Genomic DNA, 21862 nt, shown 5'->3' with positions numbered 1-21862 from the left:
CAGGGAATGCAGTAATTATTGAACTGTATCCCATGCAAGTAAAGGAATGCTCAAGATTCTACAACAAAGGCTCTTACCATATATGGAGCAAGAAATGCCAGACGTCCAAGCTGGATTTAGAAAGGAAAGAGGTAACAGAGATCATAACACAAACATACATTGGATAATGGAACGGAGCAAGGAATTTCAGAAGAAAATCACCCTGTGCTTTATAGATAACAGCAAAGCCTGTGATTGTGTAGATCATGAAAAACTATGAAATGCTTTAAAAGAAATGGGGGTGCCACAGCATCTGATTGTCCTGATGCGCAACCTATACTCTGTACAAGAGGCTACTCTATGGACAGAATATGGAGAAACCAATTGGTTCCCAAACGGAAAGGGTGTGAGACTGAGGTGTGTTTTATCACCCTATTTGTTTAATCTATATGCAGAACATATCATACGGAAAGTGGGATTGGACCAAGATGATGTGAAAATTGGAGGGAGAGATATCAATAATTTAGGATGTGCAGACGATACCATACTATTAGCAGAAACCAGTAATGATTTGAAACAAATGCTGATGAAAGTTAAAGAGGAAAGCGCAAAAGCAGGACTACAGCTGAATGTCAAAAAGACTATAAATAATGACAACAGAAGATTTATATAATTTTAAAGTTGACAATGAGGACATTGAACTTGTCAAGGATTATCAATACCTCGACACAGTCATTAATCAAAATGGAGACAATAGTCGAGAAATCAGAAGAAGGCTAGGACTGGGGAGGGCAGTCATGAGAGAACTAGAAACGGTCATCAAATGCAAAGATGTATCACTGAACACTAAAGTCAGGATCATTCAGACCATGGTATTCCTGATCTCTATGTATGGATGTGAAGGCACATATCAATAACAACAACTGTAAGAATGCCAATAATGTTCTAGTTAGCTAGTTCTTAGTCTCTGGCAGTGGATTATTGCACTCAACTCCACACCCTCCCGGGTGGATGTGAGCTGAGGAGACAGTGACGGCTTGCGTGTTAGGTTTGGACCTAACAAAACTAGTAAGTCCTAAGCATGACGGGAATCCAAGTCCCATTGAACTCGGCGCACATGAGGATCGGGCTGATTAAAACTCACCCAAAGATGGCTTCGCATTCGTTACAAGCCCTTAATCGTATTGGAGAAATAATGGTGCGTTCCCTTTTTTCACACCTGCTTCCAGTCCAAAGAAAGATAAAGATGCAGTTTCCCGACAGAGCGAAGATGAGAGCGCAGCCTTTCTCATGATGTGACGCAACAGAGGGAAGCCCCACCTGGCGTGCACTCGCCCCTCCCCTCTTCCCTCCCCGCCGCTTGCTGTCGGGTCGCAGAGGCGCCTCCGCCCGCTCTGGCCATACTGAAGCCGGCCGAAGAAGGAGCGCGGGAGGAGAGGAGGGCGACCTCCTGCCTTTCCGCGGTCGCTATGGGAAGCCGGCCGCGCCTCCTGCTGAACCCAGTCCTTGTTCTCCGCCGCTTGGCTCCTGCAAGCCAGCAGCTGGGGGGCTGGTCCCGGAGCGCAGCGGCCCCTCGTGCTCAGGCGGGTTGGTCTTGTTGAGCCCCGAGCACTCGCCCTTCTTCCGTGCCGCGCCCTTGATTGATTCGCTGCTTCGTTCGCCATCCTCCTCTGCCAGGCAATGGGGCAGCGGGTCTGCTAGATGGGCAGCTTGCCTGGCGGTGGGCAAGGCGCGCCCCTCTCCGTTTCAGGCCTCTATGGATCTGTAGCGGCCTCCAACCTCAGAGTCAACATCTCCCCCACACCCAGCGCCAGTCATGGGGGCTTCTGCGGCCAACGTAGCCGCTGCTGTTCTTGCCGCCGCCGCCTTCCCCAAGGCCGCTACAGGAGCCGCTGTTGTGTGTAGCCTTCTTGTGGTGAGTTACTGGGCGCAGACCGGGGGGGGGGAGTAAGCGGCCCTGCCGCCGATATATAATGGGTACTGCGGGAACTCCCCCTATATTGCGCTAAGGCGATGGGGGCGGGGGGCAGAGAGACGATTGGATGTGAGGCTCTCCGCAGTGTTGCTGCTCCTGAATCTGAGGTTTGTAGAGCTAAGCTAGCCGTCTTTGAATTTAGAGTGGCAATACTTAACTTTCTAAATGAAATACGCCAGGGCTCTAGTCTATCTAGAACCCTTGCTTTAGAAGTATTATATTGTCTGGAAGCCTTCCAGATCTCTGGTGAAGGAAAGGCACTCTGCACATGTTCAAAGGCATTCTTATTATTTTGCGTGTGACTGTGCCAAAACTGCTCTTTGAGAGCAAGTGTAAGGACATACCTAAACTGAGTTGTAGGTCAGTGGTGCCTCACAAAACAGCCTACCGACCAACCACGTTTACAAGCAAGGAGACAGTGGGCTGCCTCTTCTTGGTTCTGCTTCCTAGGTTTGCTGAAGAAGATGCAGAATGGTGTCTGGTTTCTAGAGGGACTCATTCTACCACACTAATGTAGAGGTCTTGTTCAAGGTGTGCTAACTCATGGGTTAGTGCATCAGTATATGAATCACCCCTTTCCTTTTCCCAGTCAGCAGCTGTTGCACACACACAGCCCCACACTTCAGATCAAATGAGATTGTGTCCCCTAATTTATTTATTTAAAATTTATATCCCACCCTTTCTCCAAGTAGGAGCCCATATTTTCATTTGTTTTGTTAGATGAGCTTGAAAATTCAAAGTTCCTTTTTCCAGAAGGACTAATATGTGTTTATATTATGCCCCCCTCCCCTAGTTTAAATTCTTGTGCGTGGGTGCCACCTGTATGAAGAAGAAGTGTTAGACTAGGGATAGGCAATCAGAGGACTCTGGGGCACGTGGGAAAACATGGTTTCAAAGGGGCTCCTATCAAAGACTATCAAATTATTATGCAGCTCAGCTATTTTATACCAAGCTGAGACAAAACCAAAAGGGCTCCTTAATCACTTTCCCAACAGCAAAAAGAGCATCTAGGGCTCTTAATATTTTTTCCTAATGCATCTCAACTACTCACTCCTGCGCATAAGTGAAAATACACAGGCAAAATTAGTAATCAATTGAAAGTTTCTAAAGGATTCTTCCAAACTTCTATTGCTGTTTTTCAATGGGGAGAGGAACTAAAAGATACCTCCTCATTTGGCGTGGGTGGGAGCAGTCAGTGGACAGAGTCAACGTTCCTTTTCTTACTCAGTTAAAAATACAACCTCCATTAAAAATTGCATGCTGATCATCAAATGTCTGGTAGTCCAGTGCCAAAGGAATTGAATTCTGGCCCTGTCTATACATTATTATACTGTAATACAGCATTTGACTTTATTTATTACACTTATATACCACCTTATTTATTACAATTATATCCCAAGAACTCAAGGTAGCTGGTTTGGTTCCCCACCCTGTGTTACCCCCATAAGAGTTCTGTGAAGTAGGAGAACCTGGCTGGGAGTCTAGAGTCTGTGAGTTCAGATCCTTGCTCGTGTCTCCTGGGTGTAAAGGGCCAGCTAAAGGTCACCCCCACAGTGAGTGGGTCAGGGATTACGTGCCCTGCCACCAGTGCAGCCGTGGGCAAGCTGCATAGTCCCAAGGAGCCCAGTTGCCCCCCTGCTGGCAGTTGCGGACAAGGAAGGGGCTGGCTTGTGCAGCTGTGGCAAGCTGAGCAGGCCCTTGCCAGCTGGGGAGGACTAGCCTCAGCGGGAGGCAATGGTAAACCCCCACTGAATACCGCTTACAATGAAATCCCTATTCATATCTGGCATAGCGGTTAAGGTGCTGGACTATGACCTGGGAGACCAGGGTTCGAATCCCCACACAGCCATGAGGCTCACTGGGTGACTTTGGGCCAGTCACTTCCTCTCAGCCTCAGGAAAGCAATGGTAAACCCCCTCTGAATACCTCTTACCATGAAAACCCTATTCATAGGGTTGCCATAAATCAGAATTGACTTGAAGGAAGTTCATTTCATTTTTTTCAGGATCGCCATAAGTCGGGATCGACTTGAAGGCAGTCCATTTCCATTTTCCATATCCCACCTTTCCTTCCAAGAACTCAAGGTAGCAAGTGTGATTCCCCACCTTGTGTTACCTTCATAAGAATTCTGTGAAGTAGGTTAGGCTGAGAGAATGTGACTAGCCCAAAGTCACATAATGAGATTCATGGCTGAGTGCGGATTTAAACCTGGGTGTCTCTATTCTTAATCTGACTCCCTAACCGTTGCACACTGGTGGATAACCTTTTTCCAGGTATAGGAGAAGGTATCAGGGTATATGTGCGGTTACATGTAAATCTTTGTAAATCAGTGTATACCCTGTGCCAGCTAATGATTTTAAGCAAGCTGTTATAGCCTTAAGTTAATCAATATATATTCAACATGTATTTGTTAGCAAAGCCTGGAGCTTTGTATTCCCCTTTCAGGCCCCAGCATCTTTGGGTATGTCAGATCACCTCATAGCCACCTGCAGTCTAATCTAGGTGTTTTAATGAGGATATGATGGCTTGCCCAGTATGATGCTGGGAATGTATCTTGTTAAGTGTAAAGGCATCAAAGGAGCCCAATTAGGCATAGGTTCAAGTATATGTTTATTAGTAGGCAGTTTATAGTTGGCTTGCCTAGTATGATACTGGAAAGCACCTTGTTATACATCAGAAAGTTCTGATAGGCATAGATTCCAATGAATGGGTCGAAGGACGGTCAATGCACAGATAATGCAGAAGTTACGTGTTAGTGCACAAGCCAAGTAACTGTCAATGATAAACTATGCTTGTTAGTAGAGATGAAAATAAAGATGATAGCTATGAAGTTTGCCAAGGGAGGATACTAGGGTGCACCTGGAATGATACTATAGTTTTTAGCAATTAGTTTGCTTTGAAGATGTTCTGTGGGAAGATCAGAACAGCCAATTATATGTCATAATATGTTATTTCAAAGTGTATACTATCATCAATCATATATGTAACTGCATGTGTATGCCAATGAGATATGCCAAGATTTATGCTATATAAACCTGATCTGTGCCCGGTATGGGTGTTCAGTCTCTGACGTCCGCTACTGCAGAGTGGTGGGACTGATCCACTTTTATTGGGAATACTTGGCTGAATGCTGTAAGTTACTCAATAAATTTTAACTCTTTGTAAGCAAACCTCTTGTCTGCATCTCATCTCTGGTAATCCAAAACTACCCTGAAGGTATACAATCAGGTATGGAGAACCTTCTTGGCTCCATGAGCAAGATCTTTATTAGGATATGCCTTGTGGGCCAAATTTGTCAATCACATGATGTTATGATGTCACATGATTGACAATCCCTTACGCTTCCATTAAGTCTCTGTGATCAGGGATTTATGGGTGGGAGAAGACTTGAACAAGTCTCTTCCCAATGTCCCCACTCCCCCTTTAAGTCCCCAGTTGTGGAGAATGAAAAGGAAAATGTGGGGAGACTTGAAAAAGGCCTTCCATTTGAGCAAATGGGAGTGCAGGAGCTGTCTTAAAGCCTTTGCAAAAGCCTCTTTGAAGTAGCTCTTGCATGCCTGCTGGGAACAGGTTCCCCAGCCAAGGCAGGATTAAATTCTGCCCTTCTGCCCATCAGCTGATGTCACTGGTGGATGGATAGGTGTGGTTTGGGGGAAATGGCCTCCAGTGCCAAACAGGACCCTCTCAGGGGCAATGATTTGCCTGGAGGCTGGAGATGCCCCACCCCTGTTGAAAAGAAATCCCATATATATAAAAAAATGTGATGTGTATGTACTGCTTGTGTATAGTTTGATTATGTGCACAAAGTAATCATGAGAGTCCTGCAAAAAGAACTGGCACTCTCAGTGGAGGACATTGATGCACAACTCTTTTTTAAATGGTGAACAGGCATGTTAGGATCTTCCTGACCAACATGCAAAGCGTGTCCCAGATTCAGTTTCTCCTTAGCATGGACCTCGCCACTATGCTATTATTCAGCAACAATATAAAATCTTGTCTGCCTAGTCAAATACTTACTTTACTGTGATAGATGTTGGGATATACATTTACTACATGTCTCTTGTCCTAGTCATAGATGCCAGAAGCACATGACCTGCAGGAGGGGTCTTGGCTGGGTAGAACAGCTTATATCCTTGTTTGATCACCTGACACACAGGAGCCAACTGGGAATAGTGCTGAATAGACCAATAGCCTGGTTCTGGCATAGCCCAACCAGTCTTTCTGGTCCACCCCTCTCCTAGGTGATACATGTGACTAATCTACTCCCCACCCCAATTTTGTCCGATAGGCCAGCCCTGCTGGATAGCATCCCAGCCGGCCTCATTTCCCATTCCCCATCTCTTCTCTCCCCTTCCCCTACCGCAACTGACTACCTCATACACCCTGGCAGCAACATCCATTCTATGTGTGCACCATGAGATGCCTGCTTCCTCACAGTTCAGAGAACTTGTCCCTGAGCCCATCAAGCTCCCTTCCCTCCTGTCCCATCCTGAGGCCAGCTAAAGCCATTGGTGACTGCAGTGACAGTGAGTATACTTCCCCTGGGACTTGTAGTGAAATGCTGTGGTTGCAGTTTGTTTTGCTCCATGCGTTTGGGCTGTGATCCTATAAGACAAACGTGCTCAGGAGTGTTTGGCCAGTGACTGCAATGGTGGGACGGGAGATGGGAGACAGTTGCACAAGTTAATCACTACAGTACTGGAGCCCCTGCAGGATGTGTTCCTCCTTCCCTTGCTGACTTGTGTGGTGGTCCTGTCACTCCTGGTTGATGGGGTGAAGTGGAGCTTGTTGTTGGGTGTCTGTACCTGGAGTCCTGATGTGGCATGCCTGTTAGGGTTCTAAAGAGAAAAAGTGTTGGCACTGCACTTAAATTCCCCTGTGAGGCTGTTTGTGCATAAATCTCCCTCTGTGTGTGAAGTGCCTTTTATCAATCCCCTTACCATCGTTCTCACTCATGAATTCCTAAGTGCGTGCAACATGAGGCCAGAGAGATGGTGTCAGGTTGCGTATGAATCCTGAGTTTCACTATTTCCTGTACTCTGTCAGGGTGATGTAGTCAAGGATGTGGGGGTGGCCATCTTTGAATAAATTTCCCTTCTGGTGGGAAGGAATTTCCTATGCTAGGTTTAGAACTGGTATAACGTTCTGCTATCAGCAGGGTGTGGCCATGAAGAGCCAGCCATTCTGTTTCCATAGAGGAGCTTCCGCTGAACCTTACAGCCTCTCAGCTGGCAGGTCTTCTCTATGAGAGATTGTGCCCTACGTCTGAGTTGCTGGCCTGAACTTAACAGGCTTGGTGAAGGATTGCTGCACTAGAAGCAACCTAGGTTCATTCTGCTTGAGAGGTGGACTGAACTTCTGTTTGGGTTGAATGGTAGTTCCCTGGGCCATTTGGGGTTGATCCCAATGATTCGGCTTGGCCCCACCTGTCCATGTTGCCCACAAGGTTTCCTTCTTGCCATGGACAAACCTACTCAGTTGGTGCCTTTGCGAGAACTAATGGCAGCAGCAAGCACTAAGCCTGCTCTTAATTTGGGAGTGTTGGCACGGCTGTTGTTGGAACAGTGCAAAGTGAAAAAAGCAGGGCCATTTATGGAGTAGCGTGAAGTGAATATCTGGGGTGGAGATAGTCTTTATTGGGATCGGGGAGATGGAAGAAGAGAAAATAGTCTGACTTGGTACAAGGTGGCTTTCTGTGTTCCTTCCTACAGTTGCAAAGCTTTTGTTGGAGCTATGTATTACATTTTCCTCCCAGTGGGTTTCCACACAGTCTTTCCTGCTCTGAGATGCTATGTCTGCACAAGCCTTAATCAGGGTTAATATTGACAGAATATTAACCCAGGACCACTTCCCATCTCTGAACCATGAACAAGAGGTCAGCTGCATCACGTCTTTATGGGGCCTTTGTGGCAAAAACAACAAAATGACACTCTGTTATAGAAATTTTACTGTCGAATCTCTAGAAATACCCAGTGCAGTTGCATAGGTGCTTGGATGTGAACAGTTCTGTTGCTATGGTGCTTTATGTTCAGCATTTTTAAGGGCATTTTGAAGTTTGTTTTTTTATTTGCTAAGCTTGTGAATTTTCAGTTTCACAGCTGGCTGTCGCAGTTTAGTATTTAATGCATAACTTAAACAATAAAATTATTTTTGTTGCAAAATTTCATGGGGTTGAATTAACAGAAAACATAATTGTTTGCTCTTCCAATAAATATTGTACACAATACTGTGCACCCAAATTACAATCACTTTATTGAAAGCAAGAGTTCAATAAAAGGTAACCACTTGCATATACAGACTAACTGCAACTGGTCCCAACATGAGCAGTATGCAGGACAAAGTCTTGAAGGGCACTTAATTTCCAGGTGCTCTGACCAGCATTCTGCCGCAGACAAGAGCATGATATTAACACATCAGTGCAAATCCAACTGAAGTTGGACAAATAATGGCACAGTGAATGTGGGTTTCTCTGAAAGGTAGGGAGTGCCAAAGAGATGAGGAGGCACAAGGGCTATTTGTTTTTTTAAAAAATTATATATGAATATGTTGCCTTTCTAACGCACATTATTCAATAAAATACAACATAGGCAAGTCCAGCAGATAAAAAACACTCAGACTCTACTCAGTTGTTCAAGCTGCATTTATTCCTATATTATAGAGATCAGTTTTTCCAAACTTTTACTGAACAGAAGAAGCCAGTAAGACATACAAGGCCTGCCATCAGTAGTTACTGTCTCCTGTTCTCTGATGACCACACATTCCCTAGACTAAGATCCCCTCCCCCAAGTTCTCTGTGCATTTCAAGGAACTGGAGGTGAGGAGGAGTATAAAAGTTATCTTTCACTGTGCTAGGCATAGTGCCTGCTCTCTTTCAAGTCCTCCAGCACAAATGGAGAACTTGGGTAAGGAGTGGCAGCAACTTCCCAGGTCACACTGGGCTTTGGAGAAGACTGAAGCAGCAGGAGACTCAACTCGTGTTTTTGTTTTGCCTACACCAAAGCCCATACTAAAGAGAGATCGTGGTTGTCCCCAAACTTCTCTACATGTATCAGATGTCTTGGTAATTGGTATTTATAATTGCCGCCCTGGGCTCCTGCTGGTAGGAAGGGGGGGATATTAAATAGGGTAAATAAATGTTTATCTACATTTGCCATTTGTCTAGTTTGCAGAGAGTGTTTTAGAGCTCTTCACTACTCCTTTTTTTTTGTTTTTTACCACTCTGAATTATTTGGTGTCATCAGCAAACTTAGCCATTTTGCTGTTCTCCCCTAATTCCAGAACTTTTATATTTAAGTTAAAAAACGGTGGTTTGTATCCAATGTAGCTCTAAGAAACTTGTTCCACAATGGAACATCCCCTTGTCTCTTTCCCTGTGTGCCCCTAAATCTGCTCTGGGAATTTCCCCAACTGTCCAGAGCAGATTTAGGGAGGGTGTAGGGGGAGGAGAGGAGGAAATGTTTTGTTGTGCAAGCTTAAATATTTGTGCTAATGAAACAAGTGCATTGGATACTACTCTCTGGTCCCAATACAAACCCCTCCACTGATTACATCTTTCTGTTGCAAGAACTATCACTTAATTCCTACTCTTTGCTTCCTGTTTTTTAACCAGTTACCAAACCATGAGAGAACTTCTACTCTTATCCCATGACTGACTAAGCTTGTTCTGGAGTCTTTGTTTAGAAACTTTTATCTAACACTTTTTGAAAGTCCAACTATACAATACCTGCTGAAGGTGTGGGGAATCTTCAGATGTTGCTGAACTACAACTCCCATCAGCACCAGCAATCATGGCCAATGTCTAGGTATGATGGGAGTTGCAGTCCAGCAAAAGCTGGATCTGCTGGATCATTCTTATCCATATGTTTATTGACACTGTCATAGAACTTGCTTTCACCAATTTATCCAGAAGAGAAGTTAAACTAACAGGCCTATAATTTCCTGTATTGCCCCTGGATTGCCCCCTCCCCCCCTTTTTTAAAGAATGGTGCTACATTGGCCACTTCTGAGTTCTCTCGCACAAAGCTTCTCTCCCTGAAGAGGAGAAATTCTCAGATGAGGACACTGGAAAGGCTGTTCTCTGCAGTAGTTAGGAGGGCAACAGTTCTTTCAGGGCCCATATCAAAGGAGCGAAGACAGCTTTTCCCGAAAGAGTCTTCCACCAGGCCTCTGTCAGCTTTCAGTAAGCTCATTCAGAGGCAATAGGTTACCTCCTCCTATAACAGAACCCCACAGGGTCTGTATTTTTACACCAGGATGGTGTGGAAAATCTTTAAAGTGCCCTCGGTAGACATCTTGGCGAGCAGATTTGTAGCAGATAATGCAGTTCTCCCTTCAGGTACGACAGATGGCCTGCCTATAGATCAGGGCAACAAACACATTAAGAGTAGCTCTCCAGTGCAATTTTGCAGCATTTTCAACACACTATGTGTCCACAGCCAATGCTGTCTTTTCTAGAGCTATTTACCTGTGGGCTAATTATCAGGCTTCTCCTGAGACTAATTTACCCAAGGAAACAAGATTGCCCTCTCTGCAACTTTTCTTGCCATTTCTTCTCGTGATGCTGTTCAGTTCTCGGCTAGCGGTACAGCAGCAAATGACTTGACTTGTAGGAGGACATAGTTGTGGTATTGGTATGTGGACCCAATTTCTCACATCATATTGTTTTTCTGGATATGGGTGGTTTGAATTGGGAGTCATGAATCAGTGTTTTGGTGGTTCTGCTCCTGCCTTATTCCAAAAGGTGGTGCTGAGGGACTATTTCTTGATCTGGTGGGACCTAAGTCAACAGGTTCTGTCTTGTCTCCTGTGCTTTTCAGTTGCTTAGTGAGATCATCCAGAGTTTGAAGGTTGGGTGTCATTAAAATGTAGATGACACTCAGTTCTCTTTCCTTTTACATTGGGGTCAAGTGAGGCAATCAGAGTGCTAAATTGTTTCCTGGAGGCAGTGATGGACTGGATGACAGCCAAAATAATGGTCTCAAGAAGATGGGAGTATTATTGGTAGGGCTGTGCACTGTACTTGCGCAAATCGCAAATAACAAGCTAAATAGGGCTGATTTGGGCCTATTTGTATCCTGTCCAAATTGGGTTGAAGCCACTACATATCTACAGAACAGATTGACTAGACCTGAACTGATTTGCAGAGTTTTATATAGATTTTTAATTAGAATATTAAACCTTATTAATAATTAAAATTGTCACAAGTCCAATCAATTTTTTTACATTTGTTTTTCATAGCAAAAGTATATGAAGTCCAATAAAGAATTTTAAATCCATTTAGTGGGTACATTATCTTTCAGCTATAAAATACAGAGTGTGGAGGGTATGATTATACACAATTCACATAGTAAGTCATTATAAAAAAGGGGAAAATGAATGAAATTGCATTATAAAAATTGAACTCTCTGAGGGGAGGAGTTAAAAAGAAGATGCTTACCTGTCATTCCAAATAAATTCACACTGTTGTAGAATTTGAGAATGGTGAGGTTGCTTTGTCATATGAGAAATAAAGGGCCACCAGATTAAAGTAAAGACTTCTGGATTAGCTTTGTATCTGAATTTTCAGGTGATGTGTGAGTTTTTCTGATACAACAATAAAAAACAAGTTTTTTATACCATTTGTGCAGTGTCGAGCTATGCACATCCTTCCAGTGTTGTGTTATTACCAGCAACCAACATAAAAAAGCCAATTCCTTCAGTCTAAGATCCTCTATCTGGCCTGGGAATATTGAAAGCAAGCACAGTCCCCAATCATTTGGGACTCTTATGTGGAGAATGACACCCATTTCATGTACAACTAATTCCCAAAAGGCTGCCACAACTGGGCAAATGAAAATAGGTGCCCTTTTCCCTACATTGGCGCCAACAAAAGTGGTTTGTTGTATGCATGATACAGGCCATTCTCACAGGTGTAAAGTGAATATATGCCAATACTGATGCAAGTAGTTTAGTAGTTTATTTATTTAATTTGTATCCCGCTCTTCCTCCCAGCAGGAGCCTAGGGCAGCAAACAAAGCACTAAAACACTTTAAAACATAAAAACAGATCTTAAAATACATTAAAACAAGACAGCATTAAAAACATTTTAAAAAACAACTTTTTAAAAAGGGTTAAAAACATTATTAAAAACATATTAAACAATTCTGACACAGATGTAGACTGGGATAGGTCTCGACTTAAAAGGCTTTTTGAAAGAGGAAGGTCTTCTAAAGGCGCCGAAAAGACAGCAGATATGGTGCCTGCCTAATAGTCAAAGGGAGGGAATTCCACAGGGTAGGTGCCGCCACACTAAAGGTCTGTTTCCTATGTTGTGCAGAACGGACCTCCTGATAAGATGGTATCTGCAGGAGGCCCTCACCTGCAGAGCGCAGTGATCGACTGGGTATATAAGGGGTAAGACTTTCAGGTATCCTGGTCCCGAGCTGTATAGGGCTTTGTACGCCAAAACTAGAACCTTGAACTTGGCCCAGTAGCAAATGGGCAGCCAGTGCAATTCTTTCAGTAGCGGGGTGACATGTTGGCGATACCCTGCTCCAGTGAGCAGTCTCGCTGCTGCATTTTGCACCAGCTGCACCTTCCGGACCAACCTCAAGGGCAGCCCCACATAGAGCGCATTACAGTAATCCAGCCTAGAGGTTACCAGTGCATGGACAACAGTGGTCAGGCTATCCCGGTCCAGAAATGGCCGCAGCTGTCTTACCAGCTGAAGCTGGTAAAAGGCACTCCTAGCCACTGAGGTCACCTGGGCCTCTAGTGACAAAGATGGATCCAGGAGCACCCCCAGGCTACTGACCTGCTCTTTCAGAGGGAGTACGATCCCATCCAAAGCAGGCAACTGACCAATTATCTGAACTCAGGAGCCACCAACCCACAGCGCCTCTGTCTTGCTAGGATTCAGACTCAGTTTATTGGCCCTCATCCAGCCCACCACCGAGTCCAAGCACCGGTCCAGGGCTTGCACGGCCTCTCCCGATTCAGATGTTATGGAGAAATAGAGCTGGGTATCATCAGCATATTGCTGACACCTTGCCCCAAAGCTCCTGATGACTGCTCCCAAGGGCTTCATATAGATGTTAAACAGCATGGGGGACAAGATGGTACCCTGCGGCACCCCACAGCACAGCTGCCAGGGGCCCGAAAGACAGTCACCCAATGCTATTCTCTGAGAACGACCCTGGAGATAGGATCGGAACCACTGTAAAACAGTGCCTCCAATACCCATCTGACCAAGTCGGCCCAGAAGGATTCCATGGTCAACGGTATCAAAAGCCGCTGAGAGATCAAGTAAGAACAACAGGGTCGCACTCCCCCTGTCCTTCTCCCAATAAAGGTCATCCATCAGGGCAACCAAGGCCGATTCAGTCCCATAACCAGTCCTGAACCCAGACTGGAATGGGTCAAGATAATCTGTTTCATCCAAGAGTACTTGCAGTTGGAATTATATCTTGACTACTTGACCCATGGTCTATTTCCACACGTACCTCAGCCTCCCACAGAGGTTTTAATGTTGAAGCAGAAGAAAAAATCACCCTCTGTAAGAGAGAGTAGATACGAGAAATGGTGGCCTCATATACCTGTAAAGATCCATCCACAATTCTTTCAATCGTAAGAGGCCTGCAAGTGCAAATCTCTTTGCATCTTATCAGAAATCAAATAACGAAGTTTCCAGATATCCAGCCATGTCACTTTACTTCCTCTTAGAATCTTCTGAATTTGTGTTTCTAACAAAGGCATTATTAGCAAGTGAGCCAGCCAGCCAAATCTTGTGGGCATATTAGCCAGCATTCTGAGCTGTGAATCATCATCATCCAATTGCTAACCACAGCAAATATTATTAATATCAAACAGTATTTTTGTTTTTCCCTCTCTACTGCTGTGTGTCTTTTTTATATATATATAATCTTTCATGGTAAATCAAAATTTAAATGTGGCTAGCATGAAAACCCCTGGAGATACCCACCTGAAATTTGCCAGCTTTAATTCTCTTTATAGAGGCTACATGTCACCGAATTTCATGTCCCTGTGTGAAAAAAACAAGCTATTATGTCTGTTTTAATTTTAAAACATTGTAAACTTTAAAGGTGGCTAGATGAAAACCCCTAGAGCAGCCTTTCCCAACTAGTGGGCCACCAGATGTTGTTGGACCACAACTCGCATCAGCCTCAGCCAGCATTGCCAATGGTCAGGAAAGATGGGAATTGTGGTCCAACAACACGTGGTGGCCCACTAGTTGGGAAAGGCTGCCCTAGACCTATACACCCGCAACTTGGCAATGTAATCCTCTACATAGCAGCTGCCATATCTCCAGATTTCATGTCTCTAGGTCAAAAACAAGGAACTTACAGCTATTTCAGTTTTGTAATGTAAGTAAATGGGATTTCAAGAGATTTGCAATAATCTGGTTTCGGATCTGAATCTGGTTGGATCAGGTCTGAATCTGTCCAGACTGGATTGGGTCTGATCTGTATTTATAAATCGGAGCCACAAATTGGATGGGGGGCTATGTGCACAACCTTAATTGTTGGTGGGAAGTTCATTTGTCCAGGGAAATGGTGTTCAATGTGTTCTGAAAGGGGGTTGAATTTCCAGTAATTTATCAGATTCACAATCTGGGCTTGATCCTGCTTTAGTACTCGAGGTCCCTGGGTGCATTTCACCAGCTAATGCTGATGTGCAAGCTGCAACGTTTCCTATACAGTAGGGCCCCGCTTATATGGCGGGTTAGGGACCAGGCCCCCGCTGTAAAGCGGAAATCGCCGTAAAGCGGAACCCATTGACTATAATGGGCCGTGTTGCGCGAAAATATCACAAAATGCTGTAAAATTGCAAAATCGGCTTTAAAACGGGGAATTTCCCTTAATTGAGAGCCACCGCATCAGTGGAATGCCGCAAAACGGAACGCCGGTAAGCGGGGCCCTACTGTATAAAGAGCCTGGCTATTGTTAGATAGGTTATGATAACCTCTAGGGTAGACTACTGTGTTGTCTTATATGTGTGGCTACTGTTACAGACTGTCTGGATATTGCAGTTAGTTCAAAATGCTGTCTTTAGGCTACTAACTGGTACCAAGCATTGAGAACACATCAGAGCTCTGCCATCGTCAGTTTCATTTCAGAGCACAACTCAAAGCTGGAGTTTAAAACACTGTGCTGTTCAGAACCTGGATATTTGAGGTTACGTCTTTTTGCACAGCAGCCTGCCGATGTAGAAGCCCTCCTGAGGGTGCTCCCACGATAGGATGTGAGTTGTGAGGGTAGTTGAGAGAGGAGGGGGTAGGTTCAGATAAGATAATCCCACCCACCTCTTTTCCTGGGCCTGCCCATTACTTTTGTCAGTGCTGCCCTTTCCCGTTGGGCAGTGCAAAGATATAAGCAGTGTTGGTTTCTTATACTTTTCCTTTTCCTTTTCCTCCCTCTGCTTTCTGTTCTTCCTCGTGCTGTTCTCTTACTGCTTCAGTTGAAGATGTTCTGGGGCACCCTGCTGTGTTCAGCTATTGTTTTTTTTAAAGTATTTATTGCAGGTAGTTTTGAAGAACTTGGGAACTGTTTACAGGTTTAGCCAAACATGGCTTTTCTGCCAATTTAAGCTTTGTTTTATTATATGTTTATTAGTGTTTTTAAAATTTATATAGCAGTAAGGGCCAACATAGTTAATTGTTAAGTTAAATATATAGTACATACACCCCCTCTAAAGCATGTTTTTAATAAGAATTAAAAAAAATAAATTTTATTGCATAAACTTTCACTGTTCTGATGTTGTGAGCTGCAAAATTAGATCCAGCTATACCAGGGGTCATCAACCTTTTTGGGCCAAAGGGTACATTTCAAATTTTGAGAAGTGCTGGGGGCACCAGTCACAAAATGGTTGCCATGGGGATGTAGCATAACCCAAAATGGCTGCCATGAGGGCATGGCTTAACAAAATTAGAGAGTAGTTATGGTGAAGCTCTTCCCATAATTGTATGTCCATATTAGAAAAGCTTGACCTGTTGAATTTCTGCTTGCTAAATAGCTGCTAAATGCACAAGAACCCTTTCCCCCCCAATGCCAACTCTAAACAAATGCCTAAGCAGCTATTGTATACCCATTTACCTGGAAGTAAGCCTCACTGAACACAAAGAGGCTCACTTCTGAATAGACATGTATACCATTGTACTGTAAGTTTATACAGTGAGTCCCTGAACTTTAGCTCCTGCAAAACAGAAAATATTTCTAAGCTGTTTTGCAAAGTTTTCACATTTGCCTTTTGGGGGGAGGAAGATTAAACATTCACCCACAGTTATTTTGTAGTAATATTGGCTAAAAAATTACTTCTGGGCACTACCTGATCCCAGACTAACCCAGCATAGGAAAGATGCATCTTGGTTGCTAGGGAAAAAGGAAGGGCAAACTATTGATATTCTAAGGATTAGAAAAAATAGTAGGAAAAGCACTAAAAGGGAGGGCAAAACAGAAGCTCTTTAAGACCCCAGGAATTCCTGTTGATGTCCAAACAACTCACTTATCAGTTGCAGCTCTGACTTTCACTTATTGGCTAATGACACTGATAGGCAGGAGCAGCCAGACTGTCTCATTTCACAGAAATTGTTTGGAAGGATATCTGCACATTTTGCTCCATTACTTTCTTTCTAGAAGAGCTAAAGACTTAAGTTTTTTAAAATGAAAGTCCAGATTCTGGGTTACCCAACAGGGACACAACTGAAGGCCTTTGTGGGCTCCATGGCACCTGCAGGCGTTTGGTTGGCAACCCCTGAGCTATACCATGTTTGCCACAGCCAGTAGACTGGCAGTCTGACCTCCCACCCAGGCAGCCACAAAGTAGAGGACCTATCCAAGAAATCAATGCAAATTTACCCCTGGGAGAGAGAATCAGTTTGGTAGAGGCAAGTGCAACTGTTTCCTCAGGGAACCTTGACTAGATCTATGCCAATGCATTTTTTTTAGTTCTGGGTAGGCAAAGGTCTTTTTATTTTCCTTTCTTTAATCTTTGACAGTATACTTTTTCCTGTGTTGTTTTCATTCTGTGGCATAGAAATGTGTTTAAAATAAGCCCAATAACCGAAGTTGATCTCTAAGCTGAATCTCTACAACTGTAGTTAAGAATTGCATTGTATAGGTGCTGGGGTACATTTGTGTCTGAGGATGGATTTAATGGCGGTGGTTAAGACTGAATAATTAATCCCCACATGGAATCCAGTTTGCTAGCAATTTGTAGAGTAAAGAGAAGGGCAAAATTCTTCAAAAAGCCCTAGGAAAGGCACATCTTGGTTAAGTGTGTGTAGATTGGTAGCCAGTCAAAAGCGGTCTGCAAGACAGGATACCTGACCTTGTCTTTCAAATGTAGTTAACTTTAACTGTTAATTTCTAAATAGAGTAAAGCTGATATGACTTGCTGTGATCGGCCTTGTGATACGTATCTAACTTACATTTATGTATGTGTTTCAGGGATTTATGTTCCTCAGTACCATTGATGCGCAGTCAAAGTTGACATCTGAACAGAATGTCATAAGCCTCTCTTCTGGCATATATAACCACTTTGATCGTGCCACTAATGTACAGCTGACTTGTGACAAGTGTCCTGCAGGAACTTATGTATCTAAGCATTGTACAATAACAAGTCTAAGAGAGTGCAGCCCTTGTCGCAGTGGAACATACACAAAGCACGAAAATGGTATAGAGAAATGCCATCTGTGTAGAAAGCCATGTGAGCTGCCAATGGTTGAGAAAACACACTGCACTGCTTTGACTGACCGTGAATGCATTTGTCCATCTGGCAAATTTCTAGATGGTGATGCTTGCATTCCTTATTCAGTGTGCCCCATTGGGTGGGGCTTAAGAAAGAAAGGAACTGGAACTGAAGACATCAAGTGTAAACCATGCCCTCAAGGCACTTTCTCTGATGTGACTTCTAGTGTGTTGAGATGCAAAACATTCACTGACTGTTCACAAACAAACATGGTAGTGATAAAACCAGGAACCAAAGAGAGAGACAACATCTGTGGACTTCCATCAGGTTTTCTGAATGGAGCTGGGCTTTTGTCACATCCAAAAGAGGGTGAAGAACATTACAAAGTTCCTTCTGCTTTTCTTCCGAAAGGTAAATATAAAACATTGACAAATCTGTAGCTGGGGCATGCAAGGCTGGGTATGAAGTCTGTTTTTCTGAGCTGGTAAGATGTTAGTTGCATTTTAGAATGCCTACCATGGAGCGATAGATGAAGCTTTGTGTTAGATACATTTTACACAGCCCCTAAACAGTGTGATTGTCTCTGTGGTTAGCCCCGCATTAGTCAGGGGTTGTTTCTGCCCATGTGGTTCCTCTGTGTTTAGCATACCATGCAAGCAATTTCCTGACCAGTGAGAGGCCAGCCACGAGATGGAGGAGGCAACTATGCCACCCAGGGAGTTGTGTAAAGACATCTTAAATTGCAATCCTGTACGTATGTCCCTCCAAGTAAGTCTCATTGAACTCAGTGGCAATTCTGGGTAGATATACATTGGATTACGTCAAATAAGAATTTCTGTAGTAGAGGCTGTGAAATGAGCTTGTACTCAGTATGCATTCACAGTCGTAGATCAAAATGGCATTACTGCAAACGTTAATCTTCATGGCATAAAAATTGTAACTGAATAATTTTATGATTTAAGACTGTATAAGCAACTGCTTTAGGGTGAGCTAAAGTCTGGATTAACGTGCACTTGGAATATTTCCAATCTTCATCAAATAGCTCCAGGCTTTTCAATACACATACTATTGTCTGGAGCAAAACAAGTTGGGAATGTCTTCTCGTTAACTTTCTAGCTGACATAATGTAGAAACAACTAACCTCAGTATTAATAAAGCCTTTCCCAAGCCACTGATCAAGAACTTTAAAATGCCTTTGGTAGGTCTATTGTAGGACCAAAATACACTTATTGAGGATGGATCGGATTGTGGGGACAGTATCTAAAATATGAAAGAGTGAACCAAAGTTGTTGTAAATAAGACACTGGTATATTCTCGTGATGCATTCTGACAAAGCATTGCTGGCATGATTTGTACATGGAAACTGAGAGAGGCTAAGCAAATAGACATGAGCAGGATTGAAACAAGATTCTCCTGTTTTTAGCATAACATGTTCAGAATGCTAATTCATTTTTGACACTATTTCCTTGTAATTAACAATCAAGGGCTTTCGCGGTAATGCGTGGTCATGTCCTAGAACACAAGTAAGAGTGAACATAATATTACAGTATATGTAAGATTGGGGGGTACAACTTGCTTGTCAAAATGATGGTGGAGACATTGATTTGATTTTTGCTGTTCAGTTTTGGTCTTGCAAACATTTTTGAATATTGCAAAAATTAACTGAAAGCTTAATTACTAATGACTTGAGATATTGATTTTTATTTTTGCTCTTATCACCATTTAAATTTGGGATTTTATTATTTATATTCCACATATTTATATTCAACATCCTCAAAGCAGTTTACAAACTGGTTTGGGCAAGGGGAATGTTCAGAATCTCAGCAGGGGCATGCTTCTACATACAGATCTTTCATCCAAGAACAGACTCCCTCCCCCATGCTGGATATCATATTTAGTCTGGCTGTCTTGGCTTCCAGCAGTGGAGCAGCAGAACATCCCTTCCTCAGAAATATACTACCTACTAGACCAAATCAGGCGCTGTTGTAGATAGCAGTGTCTGGGTCATGAGTTTGGGTTTATATCTCCCACACAAATTATTCCTACAGACAGATGGTGCTTGTGTTAAAAATCTTTTATACCACCTTACCCATACATTATGTCAATCCAATTTTAATGACATCAATATTAAAACAATAGTATAAAAGATAAAAATACTAAAATTGGAAATATTAAAAACCATTAAAACCATATATCTGTAGATGGGTAATAAAAGTTGGTTTTGATGGATGGAAACTGACAACTTTGGATATAGAAATACAGTCCTTCAACAGCATTGATAACAGCTGGAACATGCTTACTAAGTTGCTTGGAGTGTGTACAAGCATGCATCTAAACAACTATATTGTTGAGGGTTTCCCCACAGTAGGATAACCCTAGTCTGCAGGGCTGTGGAGTCGGTATGTCAAACCTTCGACTCCGACTCCTCTATTTTTCTACTGTCCGACTCCAACTCCTTCATAAATGGCAAATGTATATTAATTTATTAATATTAATTTTATTTTGAAGTCGGAGTTCATACATTTCTACCGACTTCGACTCCACTCAGAATTGCTTCTGACTCCACAGCCCTTCTAGTTTCCTCCCTGCTTACCTGTCATTTAGACAGGTACAAATATCACTGATTCCAGTACTGATTGCCCCTCACTTTTGTCCCTACTGCTATGTTTCAGATGGATTTTCTACTTTTTAAAATACAATGGAAAGTTTTTCTGGTGCCTTGTTTATATGAATCTACATCAGCGGTTGCCAACCTTTTTGGACCAGGGGGCACATTTCAAATTTTTGAGAGTGTGCTGACAGCGTTAATCATAAAATGGCTGCCATGGGGATGTGACAGATCACAAAATGGCTGCCATGGGGGCATAGCATAATGCAAAACTAGAGACAGTACAATCATTGCTGCTTCTCCTCCCCCTCCTCCCCGGGACAACCTCATGTTTACCATGGGAAGTCAGCTATGTCCTGTTAGTCCTGATTGCAAAGATACAACTGTGAAAAGCAGTTCTGCCTAATGTCAGTCCTAAACAAAGCCTTGGCTGCCATCCTGTACTCACTTAATACCATTGTACTGTAAGTTAACTGTACAGTGAATTCTTAATGAGTGCCTGGACATCAGCTACTGCACAACATGCTTAAACCTCTTTGCAAAGTTTTCACATTTTGCATCTGTCATTTGGGAAGAAGATCTTTGCATCTACCTGCACTTATTCTCTAGTAAATAACTTCTATGGACTCCCTGAACTCAGATGAACCCACCATAGAAAGGTACATCCTGGTTGCTAGGTAAAAAGGAAGAGCAAATATGTTGATTCCTAGGATTACCAGAAAATCAGACAGAAGTAGGAAAAGTGCACTGAAGTGCAGGGAAAAACAGAAGCTCTTTAGGGCCCTAGGGATGCCTGGTGTCCAAACAACTCACTTATCATTCATAGCTCTGACATCACTCATTGGTTAAAATCACTGACAGGTTGGAGCAGTCAGGCTGGCTCATTTCACAGAAAGCACTTAGAAGGGTCCCTGCGCACATTGCTTCATAACTTACTTTCCAGGACTAGCTTTTTAAAAAAATGAAAGCTCAGAATCTAGGGCGCCTGATTGGTGACTCCCAGTGCACAGGATCCATGGGAATGGGATTGTGATAATATCACCTGTCAGTCAGCACTAGGAACAGCCTGCTTCTGCTGCATACCCACAAAACCCACTTCTTTTGAATGGGAGAGCGTATATGCCAGATCATGGTGACTCCACTTCCAGAGCACAGCAGCTGCTGTTTTATATATGTTGTATCACATAACATAAATGAGATACCTCTTTCTAAGTGCTCTCAGAATTAAAGGCCATGCTTATTTTTTAAATTTGTTAGTCGCTTTTCTACACATGCGCACTCAAAGCGACTTACAGTTAATAAAAAATTAAAATAAAAAATAAAGTAAAATTACAAATATATAAAAAGTTAAAAACAAAAACAATACATAAGGCAGTGGAGCAACCTTTCTTAGGAAGGCTATACAACACAAGCCCTCCAAAAGCCTTCCAAAGTTAAGAACCCAAATGCCTGGGTTTTTGCCTGGTACCTAAAGATGGATAATGATGGTGTGAGGTGTAACTCCCTGGGAGAGTTTTCACAAATGGGGGGCCACCACTGAGAAGGCAAGTTCTTGTGTTGCCACTCTCCACACCTCCTTTGGAGGGTGCACATGAAGAAAGGCCTCCATGCCAAGC

General features: G+C 43.2%; 1 protein-coding gene across 2 annotated transcripts in view; it reads left to right on the top strand.

The window, feature by feature from the left end:
• Positions 1–1241: 1241 nt before the first annotated feature.
• TNFRSF21 (TNF receptor superfamily member 21) overlaps positions 1242–21862 on the top strand; it is a 79787-nt gene continuing 59166 nt past the window's right edge. The window contains exons 1-2 of one of the 2 annotated variants that reach the window (XM_061607517.1): positions 1242–1894; positions 17398–18049. In XM_061607517.1, the coding sequence (XP_061463501.1) occupies positions 1796–1894; positions 17398–18049 (751 nt within the window). In that variant the 5' untranslated portion in view covers positions 1242–1795. Of the gene's footprint in view, positions 1895–2004; positions 2062–17397; positions 18050–21862 lie in introns of those variants that run through there. The other variant, XM_061607518.1, reaches the window with a different exon arrangement.

The sequence above is a fragment of the Rhineura floridana genome, chromosome 2, assembly GCF_030035675.1.
Source record: "Rhineura floridana isolate rRhiFlo1 chromosome 2, rRhiFlo1.hap2, whole genome shotgun sequence".
NCBI lineage: Eukaryota > Metazoa > Chordata > Lepidosauria > Squamata > Rhineuridae > Rhineura > Rhineura floridana.
The sequence above is the reverse complement of the archived record's forward strand: the minus strand, read 5'-3'. Positions and strand labels throughout refer to the sequence as shown.